The sequence below is a fragment of the Melanerpes formicivorus genome, unplaced genomic scaffold, assembly GCF_026170545.1.
Source record: "Melanerpes formicivorus ecotype bairdi unplaced genomic scaffold, bMelFor1.0.p_v2 SCAF_11, whole genome shotgun sequence".
NCBI classification, from domain to species: domain Eukaryota; kingdom Metazoa; phylum Chordata; class Aves; order Piciformes; family Picidae; genus Melanerpes; species Melanerpes formicivorus.
In genome coordinates this window covers 12,192,722-12,217,454 of record NW_027142363.1, presented here as the reverse complement: position 1 = coordinate 12,217,454, position 24,733 = coordinate 12,192,722, and the positions used below count along the sequence as shown (strand labels likewise).

The following is a 24,733-nucleotide window of genomic DNA, read 5'->3' as shown; positions in this document are numbered from 1 at the left end:
GAATCTGATAGAAACTGCATCTTGTTATTTTGCCAACTGCATTGCTCGTTGCACAGAAAACCAGAAGAACAACAAAAGGGACAGCCAAACTTTCAGCTGAAGCCATTTAGAAAGCTTCTTAGAAAGACAACCAGGACTGCACACATCAGTATTTCTTCCACCTTCACAGTGCACACAGGTATCAGCTGATCCAAATGCATGTGACATGCATGATTGGTCATTGTTGGAATAGGACATACAAGTAGACTCCATCACTTAACCAAACAGTCCCATCCACTCTTGTAGAATGGAGTAGCTTTCCCCATCACCTCACATGACAACTGCTTTTTTGCTCACACAAAGAACACTTCTGGACATAAGAGTGAGAAGATTCAAAACCAGCCCAAACAGGACACCCTAACATCCACTCCCTTCTTATATCTAAAGGGTCTCCAGTAAAATTTACAAGGGGCTGGACTGCAAGCTGGACCTGGTCTGAGACATGGGCATGCCCAAGTTGCAATGAGGCAAAATGGTTATGCCTGAGTTACAATCAGACAAAATGACCTTCTCCTGATGCCTTCCAAAGTTATTTCAAGTTCAAGGAATCAGAATGTATGTGTATTTTTGCATGCACATTTTACTTGTAACACCTTAATTGCAGAACACTTTCAAAATTATTTATCATTGATTCATTCATCCTTTGAATGATGAAAATATTGTAATGTTTTAAAACATGGAATTTTATTTAAGAAACAAAAGAGTAACTAACTTGGAGCTCTCCTTCCCACCAGCCACCTGGATTCTTCTTTCTGATAAGTATCAACTGACCAGGAGCAAGAGTAAGCTGTTCTGGACCTGTTGCTGTGTAAGAGGCAATAACTTGGGCAATTTCTGTTGAAGTGGTAGGGGAAAAAAAAAGAAGAAAAAGTTAATTTGGAAAAACCTGACACATTCTATACAACACTAACTCTTCTGTTATCACTGGCACAATATATTCACTTGGTATTTCTTTCCATGAAATTGTTAGGCATTTCTGTAGTTCCATGAAATCATATGCTTGTTATAAAACAGATCATTAGTTCTTAGCACTACAGGAAGAAAACAGAGGTGCAGCAGCTCTATGTGTAGGATATAAAAACTACTTGAAATAGAGATTTTTAGCTTTCATTTCAAAATCTTGATTTAAAAATATCTCTATCAATTATTTTAACTTATGGTCACTGATTGTATATATTTCCAGTCTAATGGGCCCTAAAAAAACTGTCACTAAGCAGAAAAAGTTCACACCTGCTGTCAGTTTGTCCCTTTATAAAGGCAGCAGAAAGCAATTTGGCAGCGAGTGTGAGGTGGACTAAGAGTCAACACAGTAACAACAGCAAAAGAGACTGAGGCTGAAGGCAAGTCTACAGAAGTGGTCTCCAGCTTTCTTGTGGGCTGTCACACTGAGAAAGTAACACAGTGTTGCACACCATCCTACTTGGCCCTCTTCATCAACAAGTGCCAAACTCCTGCGGCCAAGAGAAACAGCAAAGGCGCTCAGTAACAACACATCACCCACAGGCTGGCAGAGGAGGAAGTCTGCTGGCAAGGCAGAGAAAGGGAGCAATCACTGAAAAGGCAGCTGTAGGCAGAGGAAGCCACAAAGCCAACTCCCTTAAAACAGAGGGAGGTTTTGTGGCAGGGAAGAAACAACAAAGTGATTTGGAGACTGCCAGGAAAACCATCATATGGTTTACTCAAATTTTAGAAAGAAAGGATGATTAGGAGAATTAAAAACGGTCAGAGAAGCATTCAAGATATAAATAAACAACAACAAGGGGACAAAGAAGCAGAGATGACAAACAATCTGAGAGGCCACTGCAAATGGGGACAGAATAAACTATGGAAGAGCTTCCTCATAACTCCTGGAGAGGAGAGGCAAGCACACAGAGATGGAACCAAACAGGTGATGAAAAAGCCAAGAGCTGAGCATTACAAAGATGTTTTAAAATTGGATCTGGAAGTAGGCAACAACACACAACGTGAAAGCAGAAGACAGAATTTCTGAATATTATATAGTAGGTAATGATAGGAAAGTAGGAAAGTTTACATGGAGAAAACCCAGCAGCAGCAGCAGCACAGTCTGTCCTATACAAAGGCAAAGCAAGCAAGCTGTTTGGCAGGAAGCATGGCTATGCTGCTAAAAACCCCACAAGCTTTGCAGGTTGTTCCATGGAGTCACCTTAATTCCTCCATTCTAGAGCCATTCAGGAGGCAAAATGAACACAAGGAAACAAATGAACTGGGGGAGTTGTCAAAATCAATTTATTTTTAAATCAGGCAAAAACTTCTCTCACTGCCACATTAATTACAATATTCACCTTGCTTATCTCAGAACAAGAAATTCCTCATTCTTATCTACAAAAAGGTGATTTACAAGGCTCCAAGTATCAGGTGTCCTCTTTCACCAACCAGCAGCATAAAGAATTTTTACTGTGGGGTCTGTATTCAATAAATTAATATATGAATTACAAGCTTAATAGTCAGCTCTTACATGTCACAGACAAGCAAAAGGTTAGAGAAAACTCAGCAAGAAGTTCAAACCCCACCCCCGGAAACAGCTTTCCTTCCAGGAAGGATTCCTCATATATTTAAGTATTGAATTAATGAGAAGAGATCCAATGATCCAATTATATTACAGTCCAGGGAAAAAAAGAAAGGGAAAGAAAAGGAAAAAAAAAAACTAGTGGCCTCTACTAAAAGAGGTACATTTTGAACAACAGAAAATGCCTTCTCAGAGATATAATTGTCCCTGTATTGCTCCTTGAATTCACAGGGAGCAGCTTCTTTTCCCTTGCCCTTCAACACACAGTCACCAACTCTCACCCACTAGCCCTACAGCTTCCAGAAGAAAGAGAAATATTTCTCCTTGTTCATTAGCATTTCACTTATATTGGCTGAAAAGCAAAAGCATTCAAGAACATCCTTGCTGAAAAACAGGCAGAATTGTTCCCCAAACTCAAAGAATCCTGAACACAGTCCTGAGAGAGCAGCCAGCACTATCAGCATCTTCTCACTGTTTCTATCAAGCATGACTTCTAGAGGTTTTCCAGATCTCTATTCTTGTCTGCATCTCTCAAGCTTTATATCTATTAATATAACTATTTTTAATCATGCAAATGAAAATTAGAAGGGGCAGGGATAGTTTACTTCCAAACCCTTTTTTGCCATTAAGATTTGACAAGAGCAGCCCACTCCTCATATGTCAAGGTAAAATAAGACAAATGAAGTTGAGGCTGCCACAATCCACTCTCCCCTGCTCCTTTTACACAGTGAACCAGTTCAGGAAGACAAAGCAAAACCTTCTTTCCCACAAAACAAAATATGCTTATACTCTGTGTGTATGTGTATGGAAATAAGGCATGATTTAGTAGATCACATCCTTAAACCATCTTCTTTCACAATTGAACAAGCCTCAGACAAATGGACAGCATAGAAGCATGAGGCACCTTTTATTTAGTTTGTTTCAAATTGACACAAAGTCATCTCTCAGGTTCAAAAGCAAATAAATACACTGAGAGAAGAGGTACCTTCTGGAAAGTTTACAAATGCCAGCCAGTGGCAGAGAATGCCCTTTCCTAGTATCTTTGGAAATCCAATGATTGTTTGCAAAGACAACTTCTACTACCCCAAGAGCCAGGCGACTTCTTCCTAAGCAAAAAGGGATCACCTGCAATGTGATCATCTACAATAAGAGCAGACTTGACAGGCAATAGGCTACACAGCATAGATACAAGGAAGCACAAGAGCTCACAGAGCCTGTGCACACCATATTGTGTAGCATTTTAGTCAAAATTCTGTAAAACCACAGGGTAAGATCCTCTACTTCCTTTTTCAGAGGCACTGGCAAACCTGAGCTTTTTGTGGGCTTCCACTGCTCTGTTCATCAATCTATCACAAAGTTTCATTTCTGAGTAAGCAGACTTTTATTCACTAGCTATTTAGTGATTGATACATGCCAGACAGAATGATGGAGAAGCCATGTGTTACTTTATTACAGGCAACAGTTTTCAAAGTGCAAATTACTATAAAATGACCAACTATTCATTTTCATGGAAAACATTTCCGTGCCATGGAACTTAAGAACAGATATAAGGCGCTGTCACAACATGAGACTCACCAGGTTTCTTCCCTAAGCTTCCTGTTTTTCCAGCTGCTCCAGAAGCCTTGAAATAGAAAGATGCAAGTTTAGCACTCATATTTATTTTTCCCACATATGACACTGTGCTTCACTTTAACACACTAAACAAGCATGTAAGTAAAAAAAACTCTCACAGGAAGATTCTACTCTTACAGAACTTTTAGTATTTTAGATAGTGAATAATATACAGGAATAAATACCAAACAGCATGTGGAAGTGGATAACTATATATATATATATATATATATATATAAAACTGCAGACTTCTTTCCTGTACTTTGCTTCCTTGCATGGACTGCAAAACCCAATGCAATTCCAAATGACAGGGCATTTGAGCTGCAAATTTGCATATCTATAGAATGTGAGTTCTATCAAGTTGAGTTAAAGCAACAATAATAGTTTTCAACTCTACAAATAGATGGATTGCAAATATGCCTAAAAGAACTAAATGAGCAATAGTAATTTCAATACTGCCCACATTACAGCTCTAAAATTTCTCATAGATCAGCACAGTCAGTGTAGTCACTGCAACTTTAAGAGGAGTCATCTGATCTTTGTAGGTGATGCACTGCAGTAGTAAAATCCCCACCTCAGCCCAAGTGAGAGCATAGAACACAGATCACACCTTGCTAGTCAGTCTGTAGCTATTTACTCTTAACCTAAATGGGGTGAGATGAGGGATGAATATCATCATGCAGGTAAAGAGATCTCCAAGAAAAGCCTTTGAATAGCCACAAGAAGTCCACCAAACAGTGAAATCAGTTCAGCTGTGTATAGGAGAACAGTGATACTGAAAGATGAAATCTAACATGAAAATCTTTTATTGTTTACAAACTCAAAGTTCTCATCCTGGGAAAGGGGGGGGAAGAAAGAAAAAAAGGAATCTTTTCCCTTGAAACCACTGGTTATTTGGGAAGAGTTAATTGCATGTATACCAGAAAAACAGAGTGAAACAGGAAAGCACCATGCAGAGATCAGATATCCCCAGAGATCAGATACTGGGGATAAGACAAAGATGGTCCAAACTAGCTACAAATCCAGTGGCAGTCCCACACAGGCAAGTGTGGAACCAAAGATGATGACTGACACTGGTATGGTAATACCAAGAATTAATTCTGCTTTGGAAAGCGGTTTTGGCAGAGAAACACCCTCTCCTCAAGAAAGAACAAGTGTTTGGGCCTTCAGAGAGCATACTGCTTCAAAATATCACTTCAATCAACACCCATGTTGCCACATTAGTAGCATAGAGACAGATTAAACAGTCTGTGACACTGTGTCTTTACAGTTAACTGGAAAAAAAAATATATAGAGAGATTGTTTTAAGAGAGAAGCTTCAAAATCACCTTGACCAGACTGAGCCTGAGTTCTGTTTTCGGATTCTCTGAATTCTTGGTAAGAAAAGAATAAATACATAAAGAAGCCCTGCAGTATTTCAAATAAAGAATTCATTTAAGATGGACTCAACTTCTTACCCACTCAATACATAGATAAGTGCTTTCTATCCTTTCTATTGAGAGAAACACAGTGGAGAGGGTGCTCTCCATTCTATCTCCCTTTTCCACACCTAAGACACTAAATGCAATTGAGGATATTTTGTGCTAAGTGATGAAGCCTCTTGAAAGAGTAAAGCAGAGCTTGCTTTGTTAATTTAGTAAGACACAGCAGTAGACTTGACAGTTGTATTGTACAGTTAAGTCTGATAGAATTCAGACAAATACATTCTCTTATAACCTTCAGAACATCTATGCAAAGTTTCAAACTAGAGGCGTCTGTATTTTTGTTTCCAAGTCCACTGCAGGAGCTCCACACCCTGTGCAGAGGTGATTATCACCAGCTAAAGAAAGGCAGAGTAAAAATGTGTTACAGATCTGTATCTGTCTACCTCAATTTAATGACCGTGAATCAGTGTCGTTGTTTATTTGAATAACAAAGTTATATTGTTAATAAGTTGAAACTTTAAGCAACAGGAAATAGCTTAGCAGCCTGAGGTGAAAGGGTGCAAAAGAACAGATTAAAACAAATAAATTCTTGAGATGTAGAAGCCATTGATATTTTGAGGCTTAGAGTCACTTCTACAAACTCTGTGCTTGTGGCTGAAAGATCAGCACTGCCTAACTTTTTCTCGGGGCCTAAGTCAATAGTGCAGAACACATTAAATTAATCTGCTCTTTTAGTAACATTTTCCACAATCAGCCAGCTGTCCAAGCACAGCAGCACATCTAAAAGTTAACAGACAGCCACTATTGTGAAATCCTTTGTAAGAACTGGCTCTGTGCACAAGTTGAATAGCAAAACGCTGTACGTAAAATGGCAATTATCCACTTGGAACAAGAAATATGTCCTGCAGGGCATATGAATCACTTTAAGAAAATAAGCATTCTGGATATCAAGATCTCCATGAGCTCTGTGCTTTTTCCTCCCTCTCCCACCAAGATTTTATCTGAAGTTGTGATTTTCACCAGGAAAAAGGGTGAACTACATTTAGCTGTTTCAGCCCCCAATAAAATGAGATCAGACAAACATCAAATTGACCTCTCTAGTAAAAATAGTTTTCAGCATTAAATATTTATTTCTGAGTTCTCTACAAAGAAGATTTGCCAATATGTGTGCCTATCTCTCATCAGACAGGACAAGCATCCAGTCCTCCAAAGCACAGAAAAGGCAGTTCTGCACATCTGAATATAAATTCACAGGTTTTGAGACTAAACTCTTGTGGAGAGTATCTCAAGAGAAAACCAAATCAGACCCTTCACAAAAGTTCCAAGGAAATTTAACATTAAACAACAAGAATGTAGCTGAGGTTAAGTAACTAATTAGTAACTATTAGCATTGACCTATAAATCAGGCCTTACAGGGTTTTAGGAAGCTAACAGTTTAAGTTCCCACTCATCAACCTACAGGCAATATAAAGAGACTTGGAGTATAGTTTCATGACCACAAAATACTCCACAGGTTAGGCAATTATCTGTATACTTGTATCTGCACCTCTGTGGGGCAAACCACCATCTTTTTGATGCATATGAACATTTACTGGCAAGCTGAACTATAATTCACATTCTGGACTGCAAAAGAAAGGCTTTACTTAACCAAATAAATTCCCCAGTACAGACCCACAAAAACCTCTACTGCCACAACTGAAGGGATGTTGCACCATTCAGAGTTAAGCTGCTAGACATGGTGACAAGAGAGTTTGGATTTTCTTGTCCAGACTGCCACTGAGCTCTGTTGTCAGGATAAACTTATATTCTGCCTAAGACCACAACTGTACAAAATCTACTCTAACTGTCAATAAGACAAGCTAGCCTGCTGTGATGGGGCTCCAGAGTGCTACAGCTACAATGCTAACTGAACCATTCCTTTTCTAATCTAGGACCTGATCTAACTTAATCTGCTACTCCATAGTCACTAGATTTGATGCAACTAAAAGAAAAGTAGGAATAAGCACAGGCATATCCAACACCATGACACCAGGTAAGATGTTTTGCTTCAAAAGTGAACTTTAACACAAAAGCCAGCTAAGAATGCAGTTCAAAACCAGTTCATGCTAATGTAAGCTGATGCTGAGGCAACCCTGCCTCCTTCACTACTCTCCTGTACTAATTCTGGTGCTGACATTTTTCATAACGCTTGTTGAGCTGTTTCAGAGTACCATCTTAGAAGGAGGTATTACTTCTGCTAGACTAGTTTCCTCCTCTGCTTAGTGCCCTGAAGCAGCTTATTAACAGGTCAGATGAAAGCGTGCCAGCACAGGACCACACCTCTTATACTGGTTTATACCAGAAATAGTAGGGCCAGCAGAAGTAGAGAAATGATCTTCCCTCTATACTGCATCTCAAATACTACGTTCAGCTTAGGGCTCCTCCCTAAAACAGAGGCAATGAGGTGCTGGAGCAATCCACAGAAGGGCAACAAAGCTGGTGAAAGGTCTAGCACACAACTAGCAACTGAGAGGATTGAGGTTGTTTAGCCTGGAGAAAAGGAGGCTCAGAGGAGGCTTTCATTGCTCTCTACAACTACCTGAAAGGAGACTGTAGCAGGGTGGGGGTTGGTCCCTTCTCCCAGATAATTAGCAAGAGGCAAAGACAAAATGACCTCAAGTTGAGCCAAGGGACGTTTAGATTGGATATTAGGAAATACTTCACCAAAAGGAATGTCAAACATCAGGAAGTGATGGAGTCACCACCATCCCTGGAGGCATTTAAAAGACACATACATGTGGTGCTGAGCAACACAGTTTAGTGGTTTACATGTCAGTGTTAGGTTTGTGGTTGGACTCAATCTCAGGTGTCTTTGCTGACCTAAATGATTCTATGATTCTATTCTATAAAACTACAGTTTTAGTGAGCACAAAAGTGAACAACTTTCAAAACTTCTGCAGCATGACTGCCTAGTTCTTGAACTAGTAGTGCTAGAGAGAGAAGAAAATTGTTACATGATGCAAAATACATGAGTAAAGTTTCTAAAGGGTTTCTGAAAGCAGTATCACAATGCTACTTCTGACATTTCTCTACTATCTAGACATTTGAGCTTTTGTTCAAGCTCTACATTGCAGACAAGTCTCTCTCTGAGTTTTGTCACATACACACAGAATTCAAGACTTGTGGAAAAAATCCTACCACCTAGATTTCTAAAAATACAGCTATCTTTAATTATTTATTTACTTTAAAAACCTCCTATTAGAGTTTTAAGTCTCCTTAGAGACCTAAACAAGAACTTCTTCTCATAAAGAGATTAGTATTGTATTCAACTATGACTCTAAGCTAATTCCTACTAGCAGATTAATTATCCCCTCAGACAAATAAGGAATATAAATGAAAAATCTTTCTTTAGAATGTCTGGGGGAAAAAAAAATGAATTAAAAAAAGAAGTCTACTGAATCCTTCCAGGATAAAAATCAGATGAAACAGAACCTCTATTACTCAGTAAAGAACTTTCAAATATAGTAGCTACCTGTTTTGTTGCAAAATTCATTCCCCTTGATTGCAGGGAAATGACAACTAATCAAACAAAACCCAAACAAAACAAGACCCCAAACAAACAAAAACTCCCAGACCATGTCTGTGTCCTTTTTTAAAGTAATGGCAGTAAGATAAAACTCAAGCAATTCAAGAGATACCTGGGGAACAAAGTAGTTATAGCTATTCTGATTGATCTCTACCAAACTGCCAAGGTAACTATTAAGATATGCAGGATTCATTTTAATATATGACCCACAAAGTTATTTATAACATTACATTGTAAAAGGCAGCTATTATTGTTTTCCATTTCCAATCTCACATTCAGTAAAACTGCAAAATATTTCTTCCTTTATGATCCATTGACCAGCAGCTTTCACTGTAAGACCAAATAAAATACACCTCCCCCAGCTCAATTTTGTAACATTTCAGTATGTCTCTACCTCAGAATCTTTGAGTCTCACATAATTAGATGGGAAAACTCCTGATTTATCACCCAGTGTTCCTGTCCACCAGTCACCGTCTTTCTTCGTCACAAGAATCATATCACCTTGTTGAAAAGTCAGGTCTCCTTGTTCAGAGCTCTCATAAGTATACATAGCAATATACTCTGTGGAGGGAAATAAATTCAGAACATGGGAAAACACTCGATAAAACTTCTCAGTGATCATTTGCAATACCTAACAAAACCTAATATAATGCACTCTATCCACAGGCTAAATAGAAGACAAACTTACTGATTCATTATTCATAGTAATTTCTATATTAAATGTGTAAAATTCTACTTATCAGAACTAAATACAATCAAAAGCTGCTTTGGGAGCTTGCTTTATTTTTTTGTTAAAATAATTTGCTAGTACAATTGAAACACATAAGTTACTAATTTATATCAGAAACTACTCTGAACGCATGTTTCTCAATGGTTTCTGGTCTGTGCTGATGACTAGAGTTCTCATTCTCGGGGATGGAAAGCCTCAGTATCTGAATATCTGTAGATACAGTCTTCATTTCACATATGCTCTTTGGCTCTTGTAACACAAAGAAATCTTTCATTACTTGAAGCTTTGCATGAAGGGCACACATTTCACTGCATCTTATGCAACAGATGGCTGGGAAGTGTTCAGACAAAGCCTGAATGTGTTCTGTTTTGTGTTGTGTTTTGTGAAAACAGTCAACTACTTAGTATTCAAGTGCAAAAGCACTTAAGTAGAGTGATGTTGAGCAGCACAATGCATAATTCACTCACAAAACTACATGCGATATTTTTACCTACATGACTACAGAGAAGAATTTTAGACAACTCAGTAATATTTTCTATACAACTTGATACATTCTTATTTAATTGAGCACTATCACACTTCACATGGGCACAAAAACAGATTTCTGAAAAGTGTATCCTCTGCTTCCAGGACCAGCTCTGGACCTAAAGAGCAGTACACAGTATTTCAGGAAGTCTTCCATGAAGATGTAACAAAAACATTCAAGCATCCAGTACAGCTGGCAACCGCTCTGTTTGCTTGAACACTAAATCTGATGAAAAAGCTTTGCTTGGAGAAGTTCAGCATGAATTCAAATTGCAATTACTATCCTTAATGAAAGCTAAGACATGGTTTGACCAACAAGTGCAGCTGAAGAACACATGTATCTGTTTTGTATGCACATCTCCATAAGCACACACATATCTTAATGTATGATACACATGTGGAATTTTTTCTTAAACACTTTAAATGCAATAACACATGGAATTAAGATCTTCTGTTATTTCTTAAAAATAAAGCTTTTTCTGGAGTGTTCTATTAACAACTTGTGTTCCTTTTGAATACACACAACCTGAGATATTACATACTTTACAAATGAAGGTGTAGCATTTCTACAATTGCTTTTCCTCAAACATATCATAAACAAGATTAGTTGTATTTGGCAATAACTGATTATCCCACTTCCCTGTTATAAGGATCTTTACCACTCCCTTAACTTCTGCAGTGCTCACCCTAAGGGCAAATTAAATAGATTGGTAACCAAACTGAGTCTTTCACTTAAAATTGTATGTAGAATGGTACTTAAAGAAATTATGGTGTGCTCTAGAGATTACATACAAATATTAATTTGTAACCTACATCTGGATTGATTGATTTACTCTGTGATTTAAATTAACCTAGCTGACTCTGCACTGAAGCAGATTAAGTGTGCCCACGCAGTCTCTAACACAGCTCATGTGGTGGAGACATTAACCTCCAGCTGAAGGGTGCTGGAATGTAGCTCTTTTAAACCCCTTCAGAGGCCTGACAATCATCATTTAAAGCTGTGCCCCAGGCTACAACTTTAAAAAAAGAGGAGTAGTCTTGACCATAAGGACCACAACATGCTATAATTAGCTGTAATTCCTTTAATTAAGAGTTTTAATCAAACATTGCCAATTAGCCTTGGGTGAAATTGAGACATTTATTAATAATTTTTGACATCATGTAGTACATGTACAGATGACTTTATCTGGCCCTCTGTAAAACACTTCAGATTTCAGATGGGGAACTGTTACCTAGATATTTATAGAGGAAACAGTATAAACTACAGAAGATGTTTTAATGGCATGTGAAATTATTTCTCCTATATTCTTACTATATACATATATATTAATATATGTGTCCAGTTCTGGGCCCCTCAGTTTAGGAAGGATGTTAACTTGCTGGAGCGAGTCCAGAGAAGGGCAACGAAGTTGGTGAGGAGTTTGGAACACAAGCCCTATGAGGAAAGACTGAGGGAGCTGGGATTGCTTAGCCTGGAGAAGAGGAGACTCAGGGGTGACCTTATCACTCTCTACAACTACCTGAAGGGAGGTTGTAGACAGGCGGATGATGGTCTCTTCACTCAGGCAGCCAGTACCAGAACAAGAGGACACAGTCTCAGGCTGTGCCAGGGAAGGTTTAGGTTGGATGTTAGGAAGAAATTCTATACAGAAAGAGTGATTGCCCACTGGAATGGGCTGCCCAAGGAGGTGGTGGAGTCACCGTCATTGGAGGTGTTCAAGAGGAGACTTGATGGGGTGCTTGGTGCCATGGGTTAGTTGTTTAGGTGGGTTGGATTGGTTGAAGGGTTGGACACAATGATCTTGCAGGTTTCTTCCAACCTGGTTTATTCTATATTCTATATATATCTTCTATATTCCTACTCTAATAATTTTAAATCATTCCAGAGGCGAATTGATTTGCACCTTCAATTTTAACAGGCACAATCTTAAAGCACCGCAATCTTATTCTGAGCTAGTTTCTGGTTATAAGTAGACTTATTCTATTTCATTACAGAGTAAAATACTATTCATGCCATTCAATTTGAAATGCTTACCTTCACCTGACATCGTTGCTTTTGCTGCTGGTGATGCTACCCTTTTTAGACTAGCAGGACTTTCTGAGGAACCAGAATCCATGCTTTAGAAGAAAGCAATTGTTATTTAAGAAATCAAATTGCTTGCAAAATTATATATAAAACCAAAAAGAAACAAAGAAGCAAACAAGCAAACCAACAACCCTGCAAATGCATCCAGAATCAATTTTCTGAATTTTGAAAGAGGCAGTAAATGTAGAAATTAAAGCTTTTAAGTACAATGGCTAGTCATGGTTAAATTAAGATAATTGCCTTAAATATGCAAGTTTCTGTATCTCCTTTTCTCCCTCAGGAAAAGCCCCCAAAAGATATTTAAAATCATTCTTATTTGGCATTACTAACGTTCATGTTGTCTTCACACCACAAAGAAGCAGATTTTGATCTGTTTCACCCTTTAAAATAAATGATAATGACTAAGTTTAGAGGTACACATTTTTGCTTTGGGAAAAGATAAGCTATGACTTAGATAGCTGTAATTTTATGAATGATACACTGATTTTTTAGCTGCAAGTCAAATCAAGCTATGATCATTCATTTAGTTGTAGATTTATTTACTTATTTTTGGTGATGCATGACTCAAGGAGAACAGAGAGCAGTTTTCCTATGCCTCAAGAAAATATCCAGGGCTGAAAATCAAAACCCTCCAGAAAAGAGTGGAAATAAAATTTAAATAAATCCCTCAAAACAGAAAAACCCCACCCAAACCCCTACAGCAGTTTCTACATCTTACAATTCAAGTGTGCAACTCTCTATATTTAATGATTACACGATAGTAGTGAAGTATGGTAAAAGTAAATACAATACCTCGTTGACTTTCTAATGGGGCCTGAAATAAGCTTCACATATGATTTAGGAAACCACCCTTTTTGTCCTTGAACTTCTCCAAACCACCACATATCTTGCTGCTCCAAAACTGTGATGATGTCATTCTTGTTGAAATTTAGGTGGTTGTCTTTTTTCGCTCTCCAAGGATACAAAGCCTGTGCTTGAAGACCTTCCACTTTTTCACCCTAACGTAATTAAAAAAAGAGAGAGAGGTCCATCACACACCACTTTTCAACAAGAAAGCTGCTTAAAGAGTTTTATTCTTACATTAATTCTATAACAACAAAATACAGACTCTCTCTCAACCCTACAGAGCAAAGTTAAACTCACAAAGTAGAACCCGAAACAGTGTAATTAACCTTCATGAAGCTATTTTGACAGGATGTAAGCTTCATGGAAAATGATGCTTTGCTGCACTGTACATTCCAATTTCTTTTTTCTCCAGGACACTAAGATAATAGCATTTTTCAGAACATGTAAGCCCCAAAGAACAGTATGCTGTTCAGCTAAGGAAAAGGAAATACCAGAACAGATGGACAGAATTCATCTGATGTAAAGCTCTGCTACTGCTGCTATTCCACTTAACTGCATAATCCACTTTGGAGTGAAGGTTATGATCATGTGATTCAGGAAAGCTCCAAGGAAGTGACCCAAAACTGGCATCCTGCCAAATCATTTGGACTAGAGCATTAAAGTCTAAAAAAAGCCAGCAAGAATGCCATAACAAAAACTGCTTCATATTAAACACTGCTAGGGATTTTGCAAACAGATGTACATTAGCTGTTCATCACTCAAAACTGGAACAGCTCACCTGTCTCAGGGAACCGCTTTCACACATGATCACTGTTCACCCTTTGCTTTCCAAACATTGGTGCTCAGTCAGAACAGAACACTTTTAATGAATATAGGTGCTCACCTGACCCAAGACAGGAGAGGGAGATGAACCTGTAACAGTGGCAGGAGTGAAGGCCGATCGCTGCCGCAGCTGTCCTGCGCTGGGAACAGTCAGAGACGGCTGAGCTGCCCAGGCATCCCAGTTATCAGTCTCTAGTTTCTCACTAGTGTTTGTTGGCCATCTGGGGGATCAAAAAAAGACAGGATGCCATTCCTACTGTTTTAAACTGAATATAAACATTAATGCAGGAAGATTGTGCAGGAAAAAGATATCTACATTCTAGGTTAATTTCTCTGAATGAAATATTCTATAAGCATTGTAACTCTCAGGTGGAAGAATTGCAGCCAAACATAGGCCAAATAAATTTATCTGAAAGAGGCAATCTTTAAAAACAGTTGCTTGCTTTTCCTACCTAAGGCCAGCTGTTCCTGAAATTTAGTTTCTTAATAGCACCCCACTACAACAGAAGTTCAAGTAGTGCAGTCTTCATTATACAGAGTGGAAAGAGGTAACTTAATAATAGAATAAAATAAATCATCATCCTCTTCAAAACTCAGCCAGGGGAGGTTTAGGCTGGAGGTTAACACAGAGAGAGTGATAGCCCTTTGGAATGGGCTGCCCAGGGAGGTGGTGGAGTCACTGTCACTGGAGGTGTTTAGGAGGAGACTGGACAGGGTGCTTGGTTGCATGGTTTAGTTGATTAGATGGTGTTGGATAATAGGTTGGATGCAATGATCTTGAAGGTCTCTTCCAACCTCATCTACTCTACTCTACTCTATTCTATCATTGTACCTGCACATCATTGACCTCTCACATTCCCTATCTTACACCTTCCCCTGTTGATTGTGATATTAGTTGAAATAATCAATTGCTGTCCACCTAGATTGTAATAGTGTCCAAATGCTATATAACTACCCTAAGCCTTGTATCATATGAAGGACAGTATTAGTATTAATTGGCACACTCTTTGCATTGAAGCTGAACATTATTTTTTACCAAAAGCATGAAAGCATGCATTATCCACCTAGGTCAGAAATAGCTTTGGCAAAACCATGATTTATGCAAAACAAGAAAATCCAGTATGTGTCATAGAGAGAGTGATTGCCCATTGGAATGAGCTGCCCGAGGAGGTGGTGGAGTCGCCATCACGGGAGGTGTTCAGGAGGAGACTTGACAGAGTGTTTGGTTGCATGGTTTAGTTGGTTGGGTGGTGTTGAATGATAGGTTGGACACAATGATCTTGAAGGTCTCTTCCAACCTGGTCTGGTCTGGTCTATTCTATTCTGTTCTATTCAATATCTCCAGGATGCTCAAGATTTAGGCTCACTCACAGCCCCACACCCCTCCCAGTAAAATGGCTGGTAAACCAGAAAAAGACTAAATAACTGGAGAGCTACTGTGACCTACTTGATAAAAATTTTGAATCAGAACATATTATGTACTGTAATATGACACTAAGACACTTAGATCTTCATCTATAAATAAGTATGACATTATCAAGACAAGACAAGTAAGTAATTGTCCCCACTGACATGGGGTTGATAACACTGCACAGAGCATTATGTTTAGTTAAGAACATATTGAGGGAAGGGCACTCATGTATCTTATTGATGCTATGATAAGGAATTATGAATCATCTTTTCATTTTAACTCTGTCATGAACACATTTTGCATAATCCAAGTTGAAAACCTTAAATGAGGATTGGTGTCAACTAATTTAAAAGAAGGAAGATAAACATACGGGGTTTCTACACCTTCACTTAGGAATGTCTCCTGTTTGTGATATATCCTTCTGTACTGCTCAAGCAGACACAATAGGAGGATGGCTGAAGTACCACAAGGCTGAGATTTCAACTATTTACTACAGAAAAAAGTATTTTACTTCAAACCAGCTATTTTTGTTTTGCAGTCTTAATGCTCTCTGCTAACTGCCACCACAGTCAAAATCATTAAAAAAGATTCCACCACACTTAGGGTAATAATCAGCAGCCAAACATACGTTGAACTGAAGTCTGCCCAGTTATTGGCAGTTGTAGTACTCTCTGTAGAAGAAGGAGCTCCTAGAGATGTAACGGTTTCATGCACAGAAACTTTAGGTGCAGCCACTGCCTCAACTGCTGGCTTTGCAGAAGCTGGAACTTCATTTTCAGGTATTTTCTCTGCATAGTTTGCAGGAAACCATCCAGTCTTCCCCTTCAATTCTCCACCAAGCCACCCTGGTTCTCCAGTCTGGCTTTCATCCACCTATAGAAAATACATTAGGTTAGAAAGTTAACAAACATGGCATACGAATGAATTTTCCCTTAAAACAATCCACCTCACTCACAGTGATTAACTTTTTCTAGTTACAGAGACATGACATCTTCATTACAAATATAAATTCCACCTAGGCAGAATTCTGCTGTTGCAACTGGATTTACTTTTGGAGGGGAGGACTATGTTGACAGCTATTCCTTTCTATGGTGTGTTAAGAGATAAAAGAACTTTTTGCAACACAATAGCGCTTGGCAATTTTTTTTTCTTCTTTGTTCCCCCCTCCCCCACAATGGTGAGGCCAAGAGGTGATAAGGTTAAAAATGTATATGTAAGCATAGGATTTAAAGAGTGAGTTAAAAGTCTGTCACAGACTTGGGAAAAGTGAGTTCTAGAGAAAACCTGCAAATATTGGCATTCCTGGTTTAACTAAGACAAAATGCAGTTAAAATAAAGTTTTTCCTAGATCATCTCATGCAGAAAATACAACAAAACCCCACAGCTATTAGGAACAACAACCATCAAACTGATAGATTTAAGGTGAGCGGTGTCTTTACAAATGAAGAGTCGACTAGAGGGAGTTGAGGTAACAAAGAACGAAGCAGACAGTCCACCTTTATTATCTGTTATATGTAAATCACAAAGGCCCTCTGCTAAGTGCCTCGCCTGGGGTCTAGCTGTAAATCGTCAGAGTGCTCCCCAACGATAGCAGACGCTGAGCACAGCCTGAACTTCTGAACTTTTAGGACAGAGTGCAGGCTTAATAGGCTACTGAATATTAACTTCTCCACCCAGAGAAGTGAAGAACATGTAAAGGGGAACATACAGTAGGTGGATCAGGAAGACTGTAAATTCTGAGTACCTCAGCCAATTGGAAGAGGGAGAAGAAATTTTGCATCTGGGAATTTAAGATAAAATAGAAGCTGCACCCCACAGCAATTTGAGAGATCCCACAGGGATCTCTCCCACTGTGGACTCCCCTTTTATTCAAATGAAGTTTTACAGGACTCCTCTGTCTCCATTGGGAACATGAACCTCTAGTGACAAATTTTCCTTACGAAACAATTCAAAACAAATCCACAAATTTGCAGATGTATTTATACAAAACATTCCATGGTAAGCTCTCATATAGAACTCTCACCCCTCACTCTGATATCAGTGTCAAGCCTTAAGGAACAGGACAAAATAGAGCTATTTTTGCAGCTGTATTTTAATTCTTGCTTATTATTATAATCACATTAAGCCACAATTGTGGAAATTTCACACTTTTCTGTTAACTTTTCTGCTAGCTCTACTAATAAGACTACTGTCTCCGTCTGCTATTTCAACACACCAGCCAGTTTAAGTTCTGTGAATCACTGCTAACCACATCCAGCAAGAATCACAGAAGAAAAGCAATTCACTCTTTGCTAGCCCTGGTGAATTGCTATGGCAGCTAAATACCTCCAAGGCAATGTTAAGTGCAGAAAACCTTTCAAACAGACAAATAAGAAAGGCAGTAACTACACCCAGTAAAACTTTTATAAATTTGGTGCTCTAGCTATCTAATCTATTTGATAGGTTAAAAAACCCTCCAGTTTTCAAGAAAAGCCTTACACTTGGAATAGGGTTTGCACCTTTGACATGTAAATAACATCTACTCTGTTCAACACTCTGCCAGCCACAGATTCCCCAGCAGTGGTCAAACCAGCAGTAAATTCAGGACAGTAATGAGAAGTCAGAAGACTAACCCTACACTCTGGTTACTGTTCAGCAACAGTTTCTCTCACGGCTTTAGGCCAGTAGCAATCAGTATTTCAAAATGCCTAAGTTAGCAGAGACAGGGTTGCTCAAGAGCTGGCTGTGGCAGGTAAGTATAGCAGTCAGAGATGCTTAAATCTGTACTTCTAAACCACCTGATACTACTTCCTAAAAATTCATTCTCAGTGTGAGGGATTTGTTGATAACAATGTTTCATGAGCTAAAGTATAAGAAACACTAGCCTTTTCAAAGGAATTTTCAGTATATGACATTATACAAAGCCAGCATATAGTATCATCTCCAGCTAGTTCCTTCTGCAGTCGGAAACACGCTTATGAATTCATTCTTACCAATTTAAACAAAAATAGCCCAATTGGCTGCTTCTTTGGAGAAAAAGAAAAGAATAGTGGTAAAAAATTATTTGTTGGAATGGTGCAAACTAGTCACTCTAGATTAAAGGTGGGCCCATTCTTTTACCTAGAAGTGACTGAAGCCAAAGCAGCAAAGCTTCTGCCTCTGATTGTTCCTGCACTACTAATTTGAGCTGCTGATAGATTGCTTTGCCTTAGGTTAGTTGTTGACTCTGACTGCCTCCTATTGTAATTTGTACCCCACACCCCTCTTCTGGTGCAAACCAATCCATTATTTCTGCTTTTTGTTGGGTCCATCTTCTGTTTCAGTCCCTAAGACGTCAAAGCAAACCCTGAAATAAATGGACTACATGCTTGACCGGTTCAATGTGGTTTTACTGCAGTGCAGGGCAAAATTTCCACTGCAGCATTGAACGTCGTTGTTAAAGCAGCAGTATGAGCGATGGGAGGTCACAGCAGAGGGTGAATCGTGGGAGAGAGAGGTGAAATGGACTATCAGCACCTGATGCCAAGCTGAATATTCTAAACAATGATATGAGTCACAGAGTTTCTAATCTCATTCAATTGGTAAGGTGTAGCAACTAGAATCGCTACCCTACAAAAGAAGCAGGACTGAAAAGCCAGAAATCTGCTGTGGTGATGTTCTAAAAAGGGCATTTTTGAAATGAATCACAGTCATACAGAAACCACTCGGATTTTTCAGGAGGAAAAAAGCAGAGAAGAAAAAAAACAACCAAATAAACAAACCATGAATCAACAACCACCAAAGGGGTTTTAAACTGACTGATTTAATGTCTCTTTAGAAGACAGTTTTAAGTTTAATTCACAAATGAGCCAGCTAGGACACTCAAATTTATGCTTACTCAATCCAATTAAGTTGTCTATGTATACTCATGAAAAGGCACTTTGATGGATAATTTTTTACTCTATAATTAAAAATAAATAAATCTGGTTTCCCAGTTATTCAACCACAATATAATCTGCATCTGGTTTTGTAGTGCAGTACTGGAACTTAAAATAATCTGAACCTTTTAAAGATTGATTTCTTGTATATTTACACCCATGAGCCCCAAGTCCCCACAACAAATAAACTATGCTGGACTATTTTTTCTGAAGTACAACTAAGCTTTAAATGCACACCTGAATAATGAATTATTGTGTATGGGGATTTTTATTAATGTATTTATTTATCATTCAATGATACTTTAGAGTTATGGCTTCCAGCTACTTAGCTTCAGCAACTGAACACAAGTGACAGGAGTAACAGCAACAGAACTCTTAGCACCAAAAGCAGTAGTTCCAGCTAATATCTCTGTCACTAGAAGGGCTGGCTTTGCAGTGGCCTGCTCCACTTTGACCTGGCTTGTATATCATTACCAGGGCATGCACACAGAGATGCCCTGCTTTATGGCAGATATATGCAAAATCAATATGCAAACTCAAACCCCAATATTCTCACAAATGTTATTTAACTAATGCTAAACAGAGTGCCGTGGTCTCCTTTGTTCGGCTACCTATCCATTAAAATGACCACTTAAAATTTTTCTCCTTTGTGGTCTTTTGATTTAGATATTTTGAGACTGCTGAAATTCCTGTTACAATGTTGAACAGAAGCTCTGCATGTGAGAGGCCATATGCTGATTACACCTACACAGAAACTTTACACAAGGAGGCTGTCTATGTCTAATACAAAAGCATCTATTCTAACTCTCACAAAGCAAGGAGATATTATGCTTTAAACTTCCCATGGAAGCTTCTTTAAGAATTTCATACTTAATTTATGTTCTCCTGCTATCATAGACACTACCAGTTAAGCATAATTCAGTGAAATGCAGGTGAATTATTGAAGTTTATTTAAACAAGCTGTAATACATAAAACATTATCAGCAATAAAAGAATCCATTTATTTACTTCAAGCTGAAGCCTAACAGCAGCAAATGCCAGCTGGACTTGCTTTGCAAGAGAGCTATCCAAAGGAAAAGAATTCCATATATTGTATACATAAATTCCTACACATAATAGCAATTTAACTTCTTAAACAGAAGGAGCTGTGAAAGAGTCATGGCTTCTTGGCTCAAATATTTTCTCTCAGACAAAAGCTTGGTTGGGATTATAAATCCATTTAGCTTACAGTGACAAAAACTTGGAGCACATAGTAAGGTAAGAAGCAGAGAGAGCAGAAATCCAAGCTGAGAGAAAATATAAAAATCCTGTAATGAAAAGGTGGAAGAATTAAAACCCCACAGCCTACATGTACACATTCTCTAAATCATCACACACAATTACACATCAGTGCTACAGGTAACCAACGCAGACTGGAAAGTCAGGCGGAAGAAAGCCCTCCTCCAATTTGCAAACACTTTTACTTTCAGAATAAAGCCTCATCCTTCTCCCTTATTTCCACCAAGACACATCTCAAGATTCATGCACAGTGTAAAGGTGCATTACACTGTTGTAAAACCTATTTACAAGCTATACAACTATTAAAGCCACGAGTCATTCTGACATAATGAATTCTGCAGTCCTATTTACATCCAAGATTTAGGCCCGGCTGCCATGTGCGCTGTCAACAGATCTGGGCTTCAGGTGGATTCTTCACACACAGCAGTTAGAGTTTAGGTGGTTATCTTCTATACAGCTCTATGATTACAGGATGTGACTGAACAAGCCTGAATGCATAAAGCCACTTAAAAGTATCAAGATGCTGAGATTCTAAATTTGCCTATGCTCAAACACGGTTATTCTAAGCAATAGTTATTTTGTTGTACACAGTAACCTAACTGTACAGGTCAGCTTAACTACAGAGTTGCATTTATGTCATTAATTAGACACACTTTAACATGTAAGCTTGTAAATTATGACTTTCCAAAAGACATAACTGACTCAAACCTTTAGGAACCACAGGACACGACAAACACTTAAGGACAGAGAAGAGTCTGAAAATCCAAACACTCATTATCAAAAGTAAGTTCTGGTTCATTACATTTAAATTACTTTTGACAGTGTGAGCAAGTTTTAATTTCACCCAAGGTGAATTCAAAAACAAGTAAACCACATGGGAACAAAATCTGTATTTATGAAAATTGATAAATTGGATGGACTTCCTAACAGTCATACAGCACACTTACCCATTCCCTTTTAACCTCCATCAGGAAAGCAATGATTTAAAGCAAGGCAAAATTATAACACATTTCACAGAAGTGTCTTATATTAACTTTTCTAAGAGTAGCCTATTTAAGCAATAACTACAGAGCAGGAAGTAAATCCCACAGGATTCAGCCATCAGGTTTAATTACTGTCAAAACTAAGTTAAACTAAGTTAAACTTAGAGGCTAAGTCCATAAGCAAGAAAGTCCATAAACAGAAAGACCCAGACTACCTCAAAGTCTATTTAAAACACGTGAAGTGCTCCTTAAAGTCATACACTATTTGCAAAAATGTTCTTTTGCTGCAATTCTTCCAAACAGTGATCACTACTCCTCAAGTTCAAACAAAAAATAAATCCAAAACAAAACCCAGCAGTTTACTTACAGGCCTAGGCTACCATCCATTTCCCAAAGAAAGCAAGAAAGAAAGCATTTTCCAATAGCCTAAGGAGATCCATAAACCTGTACCCTTTCTCATTTAACATTTGACTGACAAATACTGCTTGTTGATGCAGAATAGCAACACATTGCATTGTTATTCAGAGTGGCACTGGGCCTCTTCCCACTCATTCAGTAGTGCTACTAATCCAGGGATCCCTTTTATTTCCCATAAGCAAGCTTTAGTGTCACAAACACATCAGCGTGACACAGATGAATCAACTGAAAAAAACCCAAACAACCACCAACCAAAAAGGCTGAGAGATGAAGGCTCATCTCCCCAGAATATATGCTTTTCAACTAATGGTTATAATTAAAGCTTCTAAGAGCTTTCTTCAAATCCATTCTTACTAAACTGTGCCAAAGTGCCATAGCTCTTAAAACCTACTTTGTTGAGTAGGAATGCCATAATAGGTATATTTTCCAACATTGAGCCAGTTATCACTCAGTAGTTACAGTAGGAATTTTTGTTATGAATACACATGTTATGAGCACTTCAGAAATATATTCGTATTAGTATACACATTTAGAGAATTTTAGAGATAATTAAAGACAAAAGCAGAATGTTGCTTTAGAGTTAGAGACTAACCATGTGCTTGAATTTCATCATCTACTTTAAAAGAAAAGGACATCTCTCTGTATCAACACCTCTGCAACCAAATTTTTATCTTTTGCAGTTTCCATTTTTAGAAATTGCATTTTGTCTACTGTATATCCTCTTTAAAATAAATATAAAGCTATCCCACAAAACAGTTATCTATTTTTTTCAAAGAGTAGATTATCATACAAACAATTTCAAGTCACAGTTGTACTACATCATTATGTCAAAAGAGTTGTATAAAAATATGTCCAGTATTACTGAAGCAGTTTTGCCACCATACAAAGACTATGATCATAAAATCATAGAATGTTTGGGGTGGAAGAGCAGCAATTTAGATTTCACCCAGTGTTTCACTGGACATCATATTCTCTTAACACAAGCAATTTTCCAAATCAAAACATTTCACACTGCTCTTGCACTATTTTTCTAAAAAGGCACATTTCCAATTAGAAACATTACTTATCAAAGCCAGGTTTTGATTCCACACATAGCAGACTGCTCTAAATAGAAAGTAACAGTAACTTTACTCTCTAGATACCTTGGAGGTCAAAAAACCTCTCACTGAGATATAGCTTCAGTATAAGAACATTTTAAAACACACTGACTCCTGGCTCAGCATATTAAGAACTGATACAATCTACTCACGTTATCTTAAAACTTTACACTTACAATGAACTGTAAGAAGTTATCCATTATTATAACAGGGTTACTATGTCAAATTACATCATTCCAGTATTCACCAGCACAGTTTTCTCAAGTCTGTAAAAAATCCTGCCAAGTGCTAAAAAGCTTAAGTAAATCTTTCAAGTCATATAACACTTCCTTCTTACCATGACTATATCGCCAGGCTGAATAGTGATTTCATCGTGGCTTCTTGACTCAAAAGGATACAGCGCTCTATAATACACTATTTTTACATCCTCCTGAGCAGAAATGGTTAGAGGAGCTTTTTCTGAGCAAAGGGAAAAAGAAAACACAGAAAAGAGAAAAATCAAACCACACTGTTTTTAAATATCTGAAAAATTTGGTGAAATTTGAGACAAAAGTTCACAAAGACTACATTATCTGTAAGGAGCATCTCATCCCCCTTTACACAAGGGGATATATGAAAAAGAATTATTTAAAATACAATTTTCTTACTATTTTCTTTTCTAAGCATCAGGTAAAATATAACTACATTTCAACTTTCATGATACAAACAACTATTTTGGTAAAAACAATCATGCACTTATGATGCACCTGTTAGGATTCTTAAATGTAGGTTAAATCTGATCAACCAGAGGTTTAATTCCAACAGTGATGTTCTTGCATATATCAATGGTATCCCAATTACCTCTAGAACCTGCTTGTGTAGCAGCTTCATATAAAGCCTGACTACATTTCCAAGGAAGCTGTTTCAAAATGCTGTAGTACACAGAGACTGGTTGAAAAGAGGTGATTTACAGGAGATGTTTTAAAAGAATTACACCCTAAAAATGAATCATTAGAAAAAGAATAATAGAGGGGGAAAAAGCAAATATATAAACCAAATTGCTCTTGTATATAAGTACTACCTATTTTGCCTATTACATCATGAAAGTGCTTTCTGTTACTCTGCACAAATAAAACCTAACAAAAGGATACAGTAAATCAAGTCAATTCTAGATCTGAGCTAAAAGATAGAAGATAATTTCCCCTTTATACAAGCAATCCTTTGATATAATATTTAAACAAGTATAATATTCCAAATCAGTTCTCTTATGTATCAAAGCCACTCAAGAGGGGAACAATGATTCCCAATACAAGCAAAAATCAGGTTATAATCCAGAAGAAAAAGCTCTCAGCTGAGAGAGATCATGTGCATAGCAGAAAAAAAGGGGAATTAAATCTTAGGTTTCAGGTCATGTTGTTCAGTAAGCAACATGCATGGGGAAGGGGTAAGAGGAAAATGTGTAACTAAATGGTATATTGATACTATTCTAAAAAAATC

At 37.9% G+C, this 24,733-nt stretch overlaps 1 protein-coding gene across 4 annotated transcripts in view; it reads right to left on the bottom strand.

The window, feature by feature from the left end:
• ITSN1 (intersectin 1) overlaps positions 1-24,733 on the bottom strand; it is a 134,483-nt gene that overhangs the window by 28,527 nt on the left and 81,223 nt on the right. For 3 of the 4 annotated variants that reach the window (XM_068144553.1, XM_068144555.1, XM_068144556.1), the window contains 9 exons: positions 23,595-23,716; positions 21,708-21,722; positions 16,215-16,459; positions 14,237-14,396; positions 13,300-13,505; positions 12,457-12,539; positions 9,561-9,727; positions 4,142-4,187; positions 752-873 (listed from right to left, as the gene is read on the bottom strand). In XM_068144553.1, coding sequence (XP_068000654.1) covers positions 752-873; positions 4,142-4,187; positions 9,561-9,727; positions 12,457-12,539; positions 13,300-13,505; positions 14,237-14,396; positions 16,215-16,459; positions 21,708-21,722; positions 23,595-23,716 — 1,166 coding nt within the window. The remainder of the gene's footprint in view (positions 1-751; positions 874-4,141; positions 4,188-9,560; positions 9,728-12,456; positions 12,540-13,299; positions 13,506-14,236; positions 14,397-16,214; positions 16,460-21,707; positions 21,723-23,594; positions 23,717-24,733) is intronic. The other variant, XM_068144554.1, reaches the window with a different exon arrangement.